This window comes from Mytilus galloprovincialis, chromosome 5, assembly GCF_965363235.1.
Source record: "Mytilus galloprovincialis chromosome 5, xbMytGall1.hap1.1, whole genome shotgun sequence".
Classification (NCBI taxonomy): Eukaryota; Metazoa; Mollusca; class Bivalvia; order Mytilida; family Mytilidae; genus Mytilus; species Mytilus galloprovincialis.
In genome coordinates, this window is record NC_134842.1 from 98036443 (window position 1) to 98053800 (window position 17358).

The 17358-nt window shown below is 34.5% G+C and overlaps 1 protein-coding gene and 1 pseudogene across 1 annotated transcript; both read left to right on the forward strand.

Annotated features, from left to right (window-relative positions):
• The first annotated feature begins 10983 nt into the window (after nt 1-10983).
• Nucleotides 10984-12150, forward strand: LOC143074222 (uncharacterized). The gene has a single exon (XM_076249772.1). It carries the CDS (start codon nt 11059-11061, stop codon nt 12148-12150), a length of 1092 nt encoding a protein of 363 aa, XP_076105887.1. The 5' UTR covers nt 10984-11058.
• Nucleotides 12151-12662: 512 nt separating this feature from the next.
• Nucleotides 12663-15075, forward strand: LOC143074223 (uncharacterized; annotated as a pseudogene).
• The last annotated feature ends 2283 nt before the right edge of the window (nt 15076-17358 follow it).

The following is a 17358-nucleotide window of genomic DNA, read 5'->3' on the forward strand; positions in this document are numbered from 1 at the left end:
TAGATTGCCAAATATAAATATAACTGGAAATCTGTAGGTAAAATTCAAATACGTACTTTCGATAATTAAATACTCGATCTAAATGGATCCCCAATTTAGAAAAAGGCTTTGCTTTCAGAAAAATATCCGATCAGCTGGGCATTTGAGTTTTAGCTTCCCAAGTTTGTTTTCCCGGTTGACGTCAAAGCACGCCCATTTTCCCGTGAAACCAAATGACTCGTGGAATTTATGTCAATAGGAACTTAAAGTAACTAAAAGAGGGAAGAAAGATACCAAAGGGTCAGTCAATTTAAAATAATACACAGACTAATGTAATCGATTCATATCATTTAGCATACAATATTCAATCAACAATGAACACACATTTAACCGGTTTATTCATTAAAATATTTACCATTCAAGAAAACATAACTCAAAACATCGGTTTTTTTTTTTAAATACCGGACAACGATCACGTACCGAAATACAATCACAACATTAAAACGATTATCAATAGTATATATTCATATATTATATGTAAATCGTATCCCAAATCAATATGCAGTTATCAAACGTAAATTCATTTCAATATAGGATGTCATTGAAACGGAGGGTTATTCAAATAAATAATGTTGCAAAATTATGACCCCTATGGTAGGTACATACCCTTATACCCAATATCCGAAACCACACACCCCTCATCCCACCCGTGCTTAGGACAAATGGATTTTTTTTCAAATTAATTTAAAACATGATTTTTTTTTGCTTCCATAATTGTTTTTTCCCTCATTTTCGATGGAAGCACACCATTTTTACGCTTGCCTTCTATATTGAATAAATCCTTTTTCAAAACATTTTGAATCAAACATTTATTTATGGGCGGCCTTCATCGAAACCTTCAATGTTTCGTGTTACTGTCGAGTTGAGGCTTTGCAATATATGCACGGAACCATAATAACAAGCTGGAACCAAATGTATTGCACCTAGTTGATGTTCAACTAATCTTTTATCCAAACTAATCAAATTTAATGTAAATTTGGATTTTATTAGAACAATACTTACCCTCATAAATTCTGAGTGTACCCCAACTGCGTCATTAGGTCAGATGAAATAGTCCCGACTAAAAATAAACGTACTCTCACTAGTCCGGACATATACCCCTGTTTACCCATATTCTCCAGTTTAACTTCCTCAAGACACAAACGTGAGGAAAGAAGATGAAGGGGAGGTGGAAGGGACCTATAATTTTTTATGATTAGTATTTATCTAATAAAAATCCAAATTTACTTAAAAATTGCATTAACTATAGTTATAAATACGTTACTATCATAACTTCTGAATCTAAATCCCGTGTAACAGACGAAACAGGAGGAAAGTTCAATCTTTGTGATGAAACAATATGTCGAAGAGAGTATAAACTCTCGATAATAGTAGCCATAGATTGGAGGTAACGAGAAATAAAAGAGTTCTCATTTCTCCAGACATCTGCAGACAGTACCTCTTATCAAGATGCACTGTTAAACAGAGACCAGGATGTAGAGACACCCATAAAATCACGAGGTTCAACATTAAAACTATCTAAAAGTTCTGCCTTATTAAAATCATAAGCTAAAGATATGCATTTGCATATCCAAGTAGAAATAGTTTTGACAGACAGATCTAAGATTCCTTTGTTAATAGGAATATGAGTCTTGAGTTAGAAACAGAACGTAAACTCTTCGTTCTGTCCAGATCGATAGGAAGGCTTCTAACTAAACATTAAAGTACAGATATAGTTAAACTAGGGAGTGCAGAAATCACGACTTGTTCTGCATCCTTATCTAGAATCTGATTATTTACCAAAAAACGCAGGATCAGTTAAAAGAGTAACCGAATATTTATCCCTGTTCAATCGAAGGCAAGCATCAGAAATCAATAAGGCATGGATTTCATTCGTTCTCCATCCAGACGCCAAAGTAAAAAGAAATATAGAATGTCTGCTGGTTCAAAAGGAGAAAGTTTTATAAAGAATAAAACTAGTCCAAGGTACCACTTGGGAATTAATGTTTTTTTGTCTTAGTCTTTCAAGACTAAAACTATGAACCAAAAGAGAAATATGCTCATTGTTTCCAAAATGTAAGACACTAGGAATATTAATAGTTCTTGAAATAACTAAGCTATATCCATAAATAGTAGAGGGACATAATCCTTTGGATTCAAAATGAAAAACTAGAAAGTCTGCTTTTTGGTGTACGGAGACTTAAAAAGGATCAATTTCCCGCTCACTACACCAATCTGAAAAAATTGACAATTTTGCATAAAAGACAAGGATAAAGGAGTCCCTGACAGACTTTGTGAGATGCTTGGTTGCTCCTTCAGAAAAAATCTCTTTCTGAAGCTAACCCTTAGAAAAGCCAGGCTTGTAAATGAAGTTTTTCTGGATTTTGATAAAGAACCTTGCCAGAACTGATTTCATTTCCAATACATTGATATGCTCTTTCAAAAGATCTGAATTTCAGACTCCCGAGATAGTAAGCCCCTCCAGATATGATCCCCAAACCGCGGGTGAAGGCATCTGTGAATAATGTCTGATTGGGAACTTAAGGGGACGGAGATAGACCCCTCATTACATTTTCCCGTACTGACCACCATTGAAGATGTGGAAATAGATGCTGAGTGATTGGAATAAATGCTTCCCATTCTTGTGAACTGGAATCCAAAACTTTTGCAGATAAAATTGAAGCAGACTAAGTGCAGGCGTCCCAATGGAATTACATCTGCCAGAGAATTCAATAGACCCAAAAGTTGCAAGAATTGATGTACAGACTGATTAATCAGTCAGTAATAAATGTACTTTCTGACATAATTTGGAAATATTTCCTCTGGTGGGAGAACTAGGCCTAGATTGGTTAGGAAATGTTCTCCGATGAAAGCAAAGTCTTGAGAAGGAACAATCTCTTACTTTTACAAGAGATTATGAACCCTATTGACAGAAATCAATTGATGACCAAATCTGTCTGAACCCTCAATTTGATTTGGCAAAATTCATTGAGAATGGAATCGTCCAGGTAGTAATGAATTTGAATAGACAGGGAATGTTGTTGAGCTATAGCTTCCTGTATGATTTGGGTAAAAGCCAATGGGGCTCTAGACAGGCCAAAAGGGAGAGCCTTGAACTGGAATTTTTTTTTGTTTCAAACGAAGCGAAGATATTTCCTGTAAGTATGAGAAATGTGAATGTGGTAATTAGCAGATGAAAGATCCAGAGAAGCAGTCCACTTTCCTGGAAGGATTGAAGCCCTAATTGAACTCCCATTTTGAAATGGGAAACAATCAGAAAATTGTTCAGAATAGAAAGGTCTATGACCGTTCTCATTCCTTCCGTGTTGTTTGAAACCAGAAAAGACGGAAATAAAATTCCGGAGTTAGTGTTAAGAGCGACACATCATCTACTGCAGATTTTTGCAACATTGTGTCCACTTCTACTGATAGAAGTTGACACTTGACTGGTTCCTGAGTATGAGAAAAACTTATTGGAACTACAAACAGATGAGGTGGGTTCTTGAACTGTAGTGTTAATTCCCTCGAAGTTTTGACTGCACATAACAGTCTGAATTAATTTTCTTCTCCTGATTTAGGGAAAAACCTTACCTCCTCCTACTGGTATTGATTTTTGAAGAAACTGTTGTAAATTTCCCCCTGGGGAAGCGGTCAATAACGTATGAGGGGGAATAACCTGTGTTGGAGCCAGGTTTCTTTGGACCCTTAAAACAACCAGAATGCTAACCTGAGCTCTTACATGAGTTATGGGATTTTTTCTGAGGTTTGTCGTTGTTATTCTTCCTTTTCTTAGCAGAAGAAGGAGCCACCAGAAGCAGAAGTACTAGTAGATCTAGATGTTGCATTAACCGACATCTTGACATTGTTAACTTGTACACTAACTTTGACTAGAGGGGGATTTTTGCTGAGTTCCTCTAGAACCTGCTGTACGGATAAACCAAACATCTTGTCGGTAAGTGGAGGTTTCAGTGAATAATCTTTCACAGATTCATCAACAGAAATGATTTCACGAAACTCTGCTTTGTTAGATAGGGTACAATTAGCAATAGAACCCATCAAAAGCAACTGAGATGAACATAGAGCTTTATCCAAGAAGAAGGATTGTACTTCTGCTGGGACAACCGAATCTTCGCCGTTAAGCAAATGTCCGGTTAAGGTTGCAGCTAGAAAAATGTCCGGCTGTGCCAAAAACTTGAGAAGCACTTCAAATGAGATTCTCAGTTTTTCCCCAAACAGGTTGAGTAAGACGAAGAGTGTATACTTTTTATTCCAATTAAGATTAAAGAGATTTGTCACAATTAGGAACCATTCTACCCAGTGAAGTATCAAGGATATCAAAATCCTTGTACTTAACCTTATCAGAAAAGGAAGACATACCAAATCCAGAGATATTGTTATTAGCAACCTCTTCACAAGCAGAATAATCGATACTTAATAAATTGTAAAGTATAACCATATGGCCCCATTCAGGAAAAGAATTGTGAAAAATCACAGTATCCTGAGAAATTCTACAGGAAGCTTCAAAAGTTGAAAAAGGTCACTTCAGCTTAGAAGGAGAGGCGAAAGGGATATGTGCTTCATCCCTCATCAAGATATACAACTTATCCCTAAGATCCTTCAAGGTTGGAGAATCCTCAGTCTCCTTGGTGGGAGGTTGCTGATCTGACTTAGAAGGAGGCTAAGGGTCTTCGATCCTATCAACATCCTCATCAGTGAGGAAAGCCATTTCATGACCCTTAGGGGTAACAGAAAGCTTGTCATCCTCATTCTCGTCATATTCTCCAGATCCAGATCCAGAAGAAGAAGAAGAAGTTTATTTATAGTATATGTATGTTCATAGTATACAGAAAAAGCGGGAAAATGTATGTCCTGTCCCCAAGCACATATGAAAGAGGGTAGTAATGCCCTTTAACGTCAGGCGTCAAACAATAATTTCGGCTACCGTTAGCGTTAAATTAGTTAAATTTACTGTGTTTCGTCAAAATATCCGTATTGTGCTTGGTCAGAGGTATCAAATAATTATCGTTACGGTTATTTTTTGGAAAAAAATTAACGTGGTTCGTCAAAATCAGTCGATGTTTTTATCGTCTAAAAGAAAGTGTACATTTTATTGTCAAACACCAAAAATTACCGTTTACGTCATTAGGAAAAAACTTACATAATATCGTTATCGTCATGAAGATACCCTCATGAAAACTACATGTATATGTTATTTTAAACCGTCCTAAACGGAAGTCTAGTCTATTACTTTAAAGTCCAACCGATGACGTAAATATTATCCATCATTTTTCTCCCAAAATAACCCAAACGGAATAATCATACGCAAGGATGACAAATGCCACTATGCATGGTAACTATAGGACAAAAAGGCATAATGATTACTTAATTGTGGAAGGAAGAGAAGTCAGGTCATCTCGTTTAATAGTATACATATGAAAAGCAATAAAGCTATAAAAAAAGTTTACAAACAAATACACATTTCTCTGTTGAATCTGTAATAATTTACACGTGTGTCCGATGTTGCAGATGGAAATAGAATGTAAGAATATGGGTAAACAGGGTACATGTCCGGACCAGTGACAATACATTTATTATTTTTGTCGAGGATATTCGAATTCCATCTGACCAAATGACGCAGTCAGGGTACAATCAGAATTTATGATGGTAACATATTTATAGCTAACAAATTGGGGGTTTTGGTGGCCGATTGGTCTAAGTATTCGAACTACTGTATCACTAGCCTGTCAACACTTATGTTGGTAGTTCTAATCTCGCACGTGCCATTACAACGATAAGAGCACGTCATAGAAGGACGTTTCGACAGCATATAATGAGATAGGCTGAAGCAATTTACACAATGAAATAATCACATAGTATAATTACACAACAGCATCATATTAAAATGTTTGCAAATACCACAAGGGAAAACAACATCATCTAAGAATATCTAAATATTTGCACATTTGAAAATCAAATAAGGGAATACACTTCATATAGATATATTTGCACATCATCTAAGTATGTTTGCACATATGAAATGAAGTTTGCACGTGACATAATAACAAGTGCTCATCATGTAATGGTAAAAGCACTTCATTTCATGAAAATGAGCATAATAAATCAGGTTTGGTGTTTAATACACCATGTAGTCTATACCGGTGATCAAAAGTTATCATGTGTCACTTTTGATTCGAAAAACAAAATTATCATATACCTTGTTTTGTCTTACTGCTAGTACTCTCAAATACCGGATTTGTGACTTTTGTTTTGATGTCATTTCTTTCCTGCATACGATCAATTGCAACTGATTTTACACTTTTGAGTTTTATGTTCTGCTTTTATACCACTGTTTGATTAGAGGGAAGGGTAAAACACTCCCCCAAAACTGTAACCCAATCACAATTTGTATGTGCTTGTCACATGTCAGGCACCTGTAGTTCAATTGCTTTCGTTGTTTTAAGTCTGTAATATTTGTTTTCTACAAATTGTTTTTATTTTAAACCATGCAGTTAGATTGTTGTTGTTTTTTCGTTTGAATTGATTCCTATTTTTCATATCTCGACCTTGTACAGCCCACTGTAAGATATTGTTTTTTTTAATTGTGGATAACGCATCATAGATACCAGGATTGCAATTTTCTATTTACTCCAAACGCGTGTTTCGTATACAAAATATTTATCAGTGATACTCGAATATAAAAAATCTTAGAGGCCAAATAAAATACGAAGTTGAAGAGAATGCCGAACGTTCACTTATTACAATCGAATTTTAGAATAAACGAAAGATTAAACTATTATCGCATTCACAAATTCAAGATCACTATCCTCATATTGATTGACTTTCATTCAAGAATAAGTCATACTTTTGTTAACATTGGGATGTTTGGAGGAGGAGAAGGTAAATTTTAAATTTGTTATTTTGTAAAACGGCATATTTTTTTATATATAAAAAGTAAAATATGCTACACAGAAAAACAAGTGATCAGTATGGTTTCTTATCGACAACATATTTGTTGAATTTGGAGGTAGACTATTACAACAAATTGTCGGTATTTCTATGGGAATGAACTGTCCGGATCTCTTCTTATCTTCATATGAGTGGGAGTTCCTTCAGACACTCTTCAAAAAACAAGAAACACATCATTTAATTTCACATTAAGATAAATTGATAAAGTTTCTTTTTTCATTAACAATCCAAACTCTCCCTTCTACAGTGTTCTGGAAGATTCCGTGGTATATATATACACCTCGCCAACAGTTAAGCAACACCTGATAATTTTTCAGATTCGTTTCTTACTGAATTCATAACTATTCGAAATATCGATACAATGAATTAAATTTGTGTTTTTATAAGATAACATATAAAATATGAATTGAAAAGTCAAAGTTTGGACTGTTTTCATGATTGAATTTTTTACTATTTCATTTTGGGCAAATGGTTGTTAAATGGCAAAAAGAAATACAAGATAAAGTTTCAACTTGTACTGATATTTTTGAAAATTTGCTTATTCTTTGTTAAAACTCGAGAGTGACAGTTTGTGAATACATTAAAGTAACATTTAGGTTACTAGCGAGTGTATCCTTTACGCTTCCAGACAAGTTCGTTTACACGTCGTCTCATGCTTTGAACTAAGCGTCGTAATGTTCTAATTTGAATTCTTTGCCGTTCTTTAATCAAGACTGCTCGTAATTCCTGTTAGTTCGTATTAGCAGGAATCCTGTTGTTGATTTTGCGACCCATATCATACCAGACATGCTCAATGGGATTCATATCCGTGACATGGGTGACCAAGGAATAGTATCCGTTACCTCCTTGTGTAAATAATCTGAAACTATGCGTGACCTGTGTGGCTTAGCATTATCGTCAATGAATATTGGTCTAGTTGCAAGATTGTAATGTCAAAATGTGGCACATCGATATCCCGGGTATGTTATCGCGATAATTTTGACACGCCATAGTCCTATCAAGAACATAAAGGTTCATTTTCCAGTCTAATTAAAACTTCTCTAAACTGTCAAACCCTTACCACCAAATGCTGTAGTTCTAGGAATGTACTGTTTCCTGTATGCTGTATTCCGATGACGCCTTACGCGCATGCGCTAATCAATAAGATGTTTAAGGAATCCTCTCTCGTTAGACCAATGGACGTAACGCCACTGTCTCAAAGTCCTATTGTGGTGATCAAGTGACCACTGATGTCGTGCTTAACGATGCCTACGAATCAGCAATGGTCTTTTGACTGGTCTACGGGCACGTAAATGGTCACAATCTAGTCTGCGATTAACAGTTGCATTCCATTTCACGAAACTTACAAGGAGAAAACTTGTATATAGCTTTATAAAACCTGTTTTAAGGTACCTAGGAATAGAGTTTGTACCTGAATTCTTACCTGTCGATTAATAATAGATTAAAGAAATATATGGAATCAAAGCAGTATCAAATTTAATTTTAAAACAAAAAAAAACATTTAGGTGTTGCTTAACTTTTGGCGAGGTGTACATATACAAACACCAAAATTTGACTTATTCAGAATGATACTTGTCTAGTATTCTTTGAAGATCTCTGGAGTTCTGGGATTGACACTTTATTAACTTTAACCATGTTAATTACATCACACTATTGTGTTAATTTATTGGACATATCAATATTACATTTGGATTTCAAAACAGTTATTTTGAATAAAGAAATGTCTGACACCGGAAAAACAGATTGTTTACAGTTAATTCCACATTTCTATATAAGGAAAGACTTAAATATTTTTTCTGTCTAAGAAGACATGACATAAAAAAGTGTGGTGCACACTGAATAACCCACGTGGCGTGTTATTTTAAAGTGTGCACTGCATTTTTTATGTTATTTCGAATATACAGAAAAATATTACAGTCATTTCATAAAATTTAATTCTAAATTCCGTTTTAAACCGGTGTAAACAATGACAAAACATTGATGACGTCACGGTCACGTGACAATAGTATGTCTACGAGTTGATAAACAAAACAACGTCAGCCAATCAGAAGACGCGTTACATTTGGCCCGAGAACACAGTTATTTCGTAGTGCATTTCTTTTAAACAATAAATTCAAATTAAAAAAAATCGCACCTGCTCTTTCTCAAAAAGATTTTTACAGTGTAGTGTACCACCAGTGAGACAAATAATATCAAAATTATAGAAACTTCTACCAGCTCTTACTCACAATATTGACAATTCTGTGTTAAGGGAGTGTAAAATTCAGTTTGACAGCTTCAGACGTGAAAAAATTTGATCTTTTTGAAATGGACCAAATCACTACTTAACATAAAGATTCAGCACCCAAATTTTTTTAACATGTAATTACATCCCCCTGCTTAATATTTCATGCATTTAATATCAAGAAATAAATTGGGAAAATGTATTAAATAAAACATGCAAGTTATACACTGTTTACACTAGGGTCTATATTCGTAGACAACGAAAACCAAAGGACGATAACTGTGTCCTTGGACCTAATAGGACAGAAAGACTTGACCAATCTTTATTAAACTTTACATAACATAAGCTTAGGCAATTATAAGATAGTTTGCAAAGTTTCATGGCCATAAGGCATATATTAGAAAATTAGGGTTTATTTAGTATTGACATTTGGATATTTATTTTTGACGTATAAATTAAATATCTTCAACTGTCAAGATTTTGGCCTAAAATTAGAAATTTTGCAAAAATTTGCTTTTTAAATGCTCTTCAATATTATATATTAAGTATTAAAACCATCTGAACACTCATTTTATTTATCATATGTATTGTGATCATTCAAAAGTCAAATTTACATTAGCCTATGCCTGAAAATAGAGATTTTCCAATTCAGAGAAGCCTGATATAAATATGCATTTTTCTCAGCCAATTTGAAGTTTTTGAAGTTTTTTAAATCTAAATTATTCTTTCATATATATTAAATGCACTTTAAATGTATAGAAAAGTTACAAAAAGCTTACCACATTAGTATAAAATGGTCTTGGGCCATGTAGTACTGAGATTTATTTAGAGCCGATTTAGGCGGTAGCCCATATTGACATGTAAAAATGCACACAGAAGCTATCAGAAATAAAAATGTGTTACTTTTTGCTCATTTCTATGCTAAGGTGTTATGATACAAGAAGTCTAATTGCAAAAGGACTCTTGCATTTGAATTTTTTGAAAGACAATATGGTCTGATGGCCAGTTTTTTCACTTTTCAATGGAAAACTTGCATTTAGTTTTAGTCTCAATAGGCATAAATTTAGACCACTTACTATAATACAGAAAAAAATATGGTAGCCTATGAAAGGAGTAAGGTGTACTGAATATAGCAGACCTGCCAACTTTTGAAAATCTCCATGGGGGATTTAGTGCGCGACCAGATTTTTAAGGGACAATTTTTGCGGCGTTTCTGTGTGCACTGTTTTTTACTCTTAAAATAGTTTCATGTCTCTTCTTTTTTCTTTTGGTATACTGATGATGATCTAATAAGCCTTGATTTCTTTCTTTTTTTGCATGATTCTTGTACTTATTTTAAAATTGACAAAATAACTTAAGAATAGAAAAAAATGGCATTTAAAAATAAAGGATACTTAGTGAAAATCCCCCTTTTCCCCCTCCAAAAACCTTCTTATCTTTGGACCATGCCTCAAAAGCCCTAAACCTATATGTCCTAAAGTTAGAAGGATAAATACAGATTTTAATTAAGTCTATCAGTATTAATGAAAAAATGGATAAAAGTTGAGTTTTCTTTCTTTGTGTTCGGAGGTGCTCTTACCGGTGGAGGTTTATTCACAGTAAAAGAATACAAAATGGCGTCGATTTTAAATCAACAGACACATGTCGAATTTCAAAAATTAAATGGATTTCAAGATAAATTGTGTTTTCCCGCGTTTCGTTTAGTATAGCGGGAAAATATTGCATTGACGGGTACGGGTCGTATGCATATATAATAGGGTCACACGTAGTGACCAATGGGTATACTTTCTGGTAGTAAAGCATAGGGTCACTTTCTAGCTGTCGTGCAATGAGTTAACACTCAACTTAAGATGGACGCCGAAATTCGATCCGAAATACAAAATGAAGTCCAAGCTGCATTGCAAACCACCCAGACAACAATTTTGGATAGCAAGACCACCCTTCTAGATAACCGCCTAGAATGTTTCAACAAAAATTTCCAGTCTACTCAAAAGGCGTTAGCGGAATCCCAATTGGCAAAGCTAGACGAGACGTTGTCCGATAATTACAAGTTCAAGAAAAGGGGGAACGAGGAACAACACAAACATAACAGTAAAGTTTTGGTGAAGTTGAAGGAAGCTAACAGTGAATTAAATCAGGAACATCTCACAAAGGACAATATCGAGTCGGCTAAGGACAAGATAACAGAAGGTATGAGTTTAATAAGAGACAGACAGAAGTTAATAAAGCTAGCTGATTCATCAGAAGCAGGTTGGAGAGTTGTGGCAGAATATACCGCTTATCCGTTAGCTGAAAATTCAGAGGACGAGAAACGAATGTACAAAGCCCAAACAAGAGCGGAGGCGAAAATAAAGAAAGAAAAGTTAAAAAGAAAACCAGCTTCTAGTTCAACAGCTCCGTACACTATTCCAACAAGAACATCTCATATCGACAGACCAGGGAAATGTTTCAACTGCAACAAGACGGGTCACTGGAGAAGAGAATGTCCAGAGGTGACGAGAAATGCAAGTCAGAGTCTGAGTGGACCAAGTGATAAGATAAGTACTGTTTTTCTGTTTGATATTAAGGACAGTAATAGTAGATATAAATACAACAAAAATGCTTTGAGACAACCCCTTTGTTATGAAATGAACAACCAAAACAATGAAATTGACATCTCAAATGTAAACATTACATCGCCGGCAGGTAGATTGAGAACTCACATTACAAAATGGTTATCAATAGGCACAAATGAATATATTTTAGATGTTATAAAAAACGGATATAAGATACCGTTCATGGTAATACCAGGAAAGGTTGAACTTGAAAACAATAGGTCAGCGAAGGATAATCCTCAATTTGTTTTAGGGGAAATAAACAAATTATTACAGAAAAAATGCATAAGCGAGGTTAATTATATTCCACATGTCGTTAATCCTTTAACAGTGGCAGGAAAAAGATAAACTTCGATTAGTTCTTGATGCAAGACACATTAATCCGCATCTTTTCAAATTTCGTTATAAATATGAAGATGCTAGCACAGCTCGACAAATCTTTAATAAAGGTGACTTCTGTTTTTCATATGATTTGAAAAGAGCATATCATCACGTGGAAATTTGTTTTTCAGATAGAACATATTTAGGTTTTAAGTGGGAAAATAAGTACTACGTGTTTAATGTATTACCTTTTGGTCTGTCAACAAGTGGGTTCATTTTTTCCAAAGTCATGAGAGAACTTGTTAAGTATTGGAGAAATGACGGTTTTAAAATAGTAATGTATCTAGATGATGGTCTAGGTGGAGGTAAAACCTATTCTGAATGTTGGAAAGCAAGTAAAAAGATCAAGTCTGATCTTGCAAGTTTTGGTTTTGTCATAGCACACGAAAAATGTATTTGGGAACCGGCACAAAAATTTACGTGGCTCGGTTTTGATTGGAATTTGATTGATGGTTTAATACAATAAAGTGGAAAAAGAGTCGTAAAATTGAAGGACTGCTTCAACAGTTTGTTTTTGCAAATAGGATGCAATATGAACGTTTTGGTGAAAGTTCGATTTTTAGCTTCTATAGTACGTCAGATTATTTCTGCACAAGCAGTTATTGGGGATGAAGTTGGTTTGAGAACTCGGTTTTCATATGAATGCATATTAGCAAAAGCCAGTTGGAATTCTTTGGTGGTATTGAATAGGGAGGCAATTGCCGAGTTTGAGTTTTGGTTAAAAAATATAGACAAGCTCAATGAAAAGGGTTCTGAACTAAGTCAGTTGACGAAAGTTACATCTGAAAATGTGCAGATGTTTTGTGATGCCTCGGATGTAGGCTATGGTAGTCATTTGACCTTTGATTCGACAGACGAATCAGATGAACTAGATATGTTTGGTAGTTGGTCCATTTCTGAAACGAAACAGAGTTCAACTTGGAGAGAGTTAGAGGCGGTAGACAGAGTTTTTTAGAACTCTGTCAGTAGGATAGAGGGGAAATCTGTTAAAATATACACAGATAACAAAAATGTATCACACATCCTTAAAGTAGAAAGTAAAAAACCCTATTTACAAGAAAAAGCTATGTCTGTACATGATACATGTAGTAAATATTCAATTGACATGTCATGTGACTGGATTCCTAGAGAATCGAATACTAAAGCTGATAGATTAAGTAGACAGTCAGATTGTGATGACTGGGGTATCCAGTCATGGGTTTTTGAATATTTAAATGATCTATGGGGTATTTTCACATGTGACCGTTTTGCATGCGATTACAACACAAAATGCAAAATGTTCAATTCTAAGTTTTACTGTAAAGGTACATCAGGCATAGATGCCTTTAAACAGAACTGGACAAATGAAAACAATTGGTTAGTTCCTCCTCCTTCACTAATTACAAAGGTTATTAACAAATTGACAGTAGAACGTTGTGAAGGTACTTTAGTTGTACCGTAGTGGAGGTCAGCACCGTACTGGTGTATGTTAACACAAGACGCAAAATTTCAAAATTTTGTAGTTGATTACAAATATTTACATGGATATGAGCCAGTCCATGCGAAAAGGTACAAAAAGTCCTTTTGGTAAACTTTACAGGACACGTTATCAAAGTTTGTTATAGTATTTTTGAAAAACGATTTTATCCGAAAAAAAATTACATTAATGTAAACATTCATAAGATTGTCAATTCTATCCCGAATTTGTCAACTAAAACCGAAAAAGACGTAGAAATATCTGAATTTTTGGTATTTGAGCAAGTGTAAAATCATTTGTTCCCCGGACTAATGCTATACCGACCAGAAACTATAAAATATTATGACACTACAGAGACAAAAGTCAATAATTTCCGTCAGTTCTACAGGTTTAAAGAAAGAAAGACAACATTAAAACATGAGGGAAAATGCAAAAACTATGACATCTTGTGTTTTAGAAATTGAAATTTAAGTTAAGTTAAGTTATTTAATATTATATAAATCAACCTTAGTTGCACGGGATTCGAACCGTTGCCCGGTTTGTATGCATTGATGTCCGCATCGTAAGCGAGAGCCTTATCCCCACTGCTACCAGGTTTAACGTTATCAATTGGCAAATCAAGCCATTTAAACTGTACTTTGAAAATGATTGAAATATATGAAATAATTCACTAAAAATCTTGATAAAACTAGGGGGGGGGTACTCAACACTCGCAGGTGCGTATAGCTCACAGCTTGATGATATGAAGGAAAGTAAATGTGTTTTATAAATCACAAGTCTACTACCAATAATTATGCGCACTTTTTAGAATTTCGTAAATTTTTCGTTTTTGTACCTTTTCGCATGGACTGGCTCATATAATTTGATTAAGAAAGGAAGAGGCCAAAATGGTTTATTTGGCAAACAATCAAATAAAATTAGACTTGTTGCTTTGAGAATAAAATTTTGATTTGTTATTTTTATATTTACAATAGGTTTAAAGATTAATGAGCATGTAGAGACAGCTGTTTTGGAGAGTGGAGTTACACCAGACAGTCCTTTATACCAGCTATACCCTAAGATGTGCAAGTTACTGCTAGGAAGCAGAAGTGACAATACTATTAAATCTTATTTTTACGCATTTAGACGTTGGGAACAGTATATAACTAAGCTAGGTTTTGCTGCTTTGCCAGCCAAACCGATTCATATCGCACTTTATTTTACTCATTTGCTTGATCAAGGTTCGACTTTTCACCCTATTGACAATGCTAAGTACGGAATTAAATGGGCACACGAGATCAATGGTTTGACTGATCCTACAGAAAACTCATTTGTTTCATCCATACAGGAAGCTGCAAAACGTACGGCTTACAAAACAGTTACTAAAAAAGAACCGGTTACTACTGATATGTTGATACAACTTTGTGAAATATATTCAGATTCAGAAGATTTGTTGATTGTAAGGGATTTAACTATGACTTTATTAGGGTTTGCAGGTTTTCTAAGATATGATGAATTAAGCTCTTTACTGTTTAGCAATGTTAAAGTTAAAGATGATTTTCTAGTTTTGTATTTAAACAAAAGCAAGACTGACCAGTATAAGCAAGGAAATGAAGTGTTGATTTCCAAAGGTTTTTCAGTGGCTTGTCCTTTTAATATGTATTTGAAATATGTTCGGTTAGCAGGTTTTGTTGAGGGGTCAGAGATGTTTTTGTTCAGTCCTGTATTAAGATCAGGGAATACTTGTAAATTAATTTACAAAAATAAAAAAACTTAGTAACACGTCAGCTAGAGAACATTATTTCTAGACTTAAATCAGTCTCTGGTAAGATGTGACACGGGAGATGGAAAACTGAGAAAAGTAAAGATAGTTATATTGTGGACTCTATTGAAAAAAGGCTTAAAGTGTCACAAACTCTGGGACTGTAACGTTACTTTTTTCCTGATCCCCCGTTCTTTGTGTTTTTCTATCGAGCATGACGGGCTGTCGGCAAACTAAGATTATGTTTGCGTTGTTTATATGTATGTAGTTAATACTTGTGTTTTCCCGCGTTTCGTTTAGTATAGCGGGAAAATATTGTATTGACGGGTACGGGTCGTATGAATATATAATAGGGTCACACGTAGTGACCAATGGGTATACTTTCTGGTAGTAAAGCATAGGGTCACTTTCTAGCTGTCGTGCAACGAGTTAACACTCAACTTTAATTTCTGATGTACATGTATATACGTTGATTTTTTTTTTCTGCATTCAATTTGCCAGTACACACATGTTTGAGGTGTAGGTCAGAGCACCTGATCCTGGAGACGGGATTGTGCACTTGGCATCCACTGACACAGGTTTCTAGAGAATTTTGGTCGATTATATCGTTTTATCTCTAGTTGTTCCTGGCCGGCCTTGGCCGTCTATGAAGGGGTGCATTTAGTCGGAAGTTTGGTTTTGGTGTATTTAGGATAATACGTACATTTGAATTTTATGATGTTTGAATATGCATTGTAATTGTATTAATGATGATAATAATATTTGTAAATATCTATAATACAATCTGGAATTTCGGAGGTGCTCTTACCAGTGGAGGTTTATTCACAGTAGAAGAATACAAAATGGCGTTGATTTTAAATCAACAGACACATATGTCTGATTTCAAAAATTAAATGGATTTCAAGATAAACGATGTTTTTTAAGAGTTCAATACAGTTCTAATCTTTAAATTAATTACGATTTCGTTATGGAACTACGGTAAACGTTGCAAATTGTGCTCGTACATGTATGATAAATTGATTAAAAGTGAAAGGCCAACTGACTTTCTGTTTACAAATAATAATATTAATAATTTTGAGGATTGTTATGACCCATCAGGTAATCCAATTACTTGCAACAACAAATTATGACAACTGTTGTGACCGTTGATTAGCGTAGTATTGTAAACTTGTCATAATATGTCCCCAGGTAAAATTATAGATTATCAGAAAAACTTCAAAATCGGAAACCAAAAAATTTTTTCGGGTACATTTTGTGAAAATCGGGATTTTGACTTGTTTTAGAATCCCGATATCGGGATTGGGGTTGAGGGATGAAAATCAGGTGATACCGCGAAAATCGGGAAAATTGGCAGGTCTGATATAGTAAAGTGCTTTTTTTTTTACAGATTTAGTGAAGTATTTGTGATGAACTAAAGATTTGATGTACAAAGCTCTTCACATTTTACATAAATCAATTAAGCCGTTTAGCCAGGGCCATGAATACAAAATATGCTGCACTTTTTTCTGTGATAATCTACATTTCTCTATATTCAGAGTTCACAAATGGCTATTTGAATTTGATTTAAGCATAGAAACACAAATATCAGGAACAAAAAAGCTGTCAGATAGAAAGTCAGCATGCCTCTTAGGCATAAAATGTAAACTGCTTTAAAATGCTTATTATAGCCGTAGAATGACAAAATGGCACATTTTAACAGAATGTCTGTAAACCAAAGATGTAAATCCTTTACTTTGATTGAGTTTGAACAAGAATGTGTCCATAGTACACGAATGCCCCACTCCCACTATCATTTTTTTATTTTCAGTGGACCGTGAAATTGGGGTCAAAACTTTAATTTGGAATTAAAATTAGAAAGATCATATCATAGGGAACATGTGTACTAAGTTTCAAGTTGATGTAACTTTAACTTCATCAAAAACTACCTTGACCAAAAACTTTAACCTGAACTTTGCACTATCATTTTCTATGTTCAGTG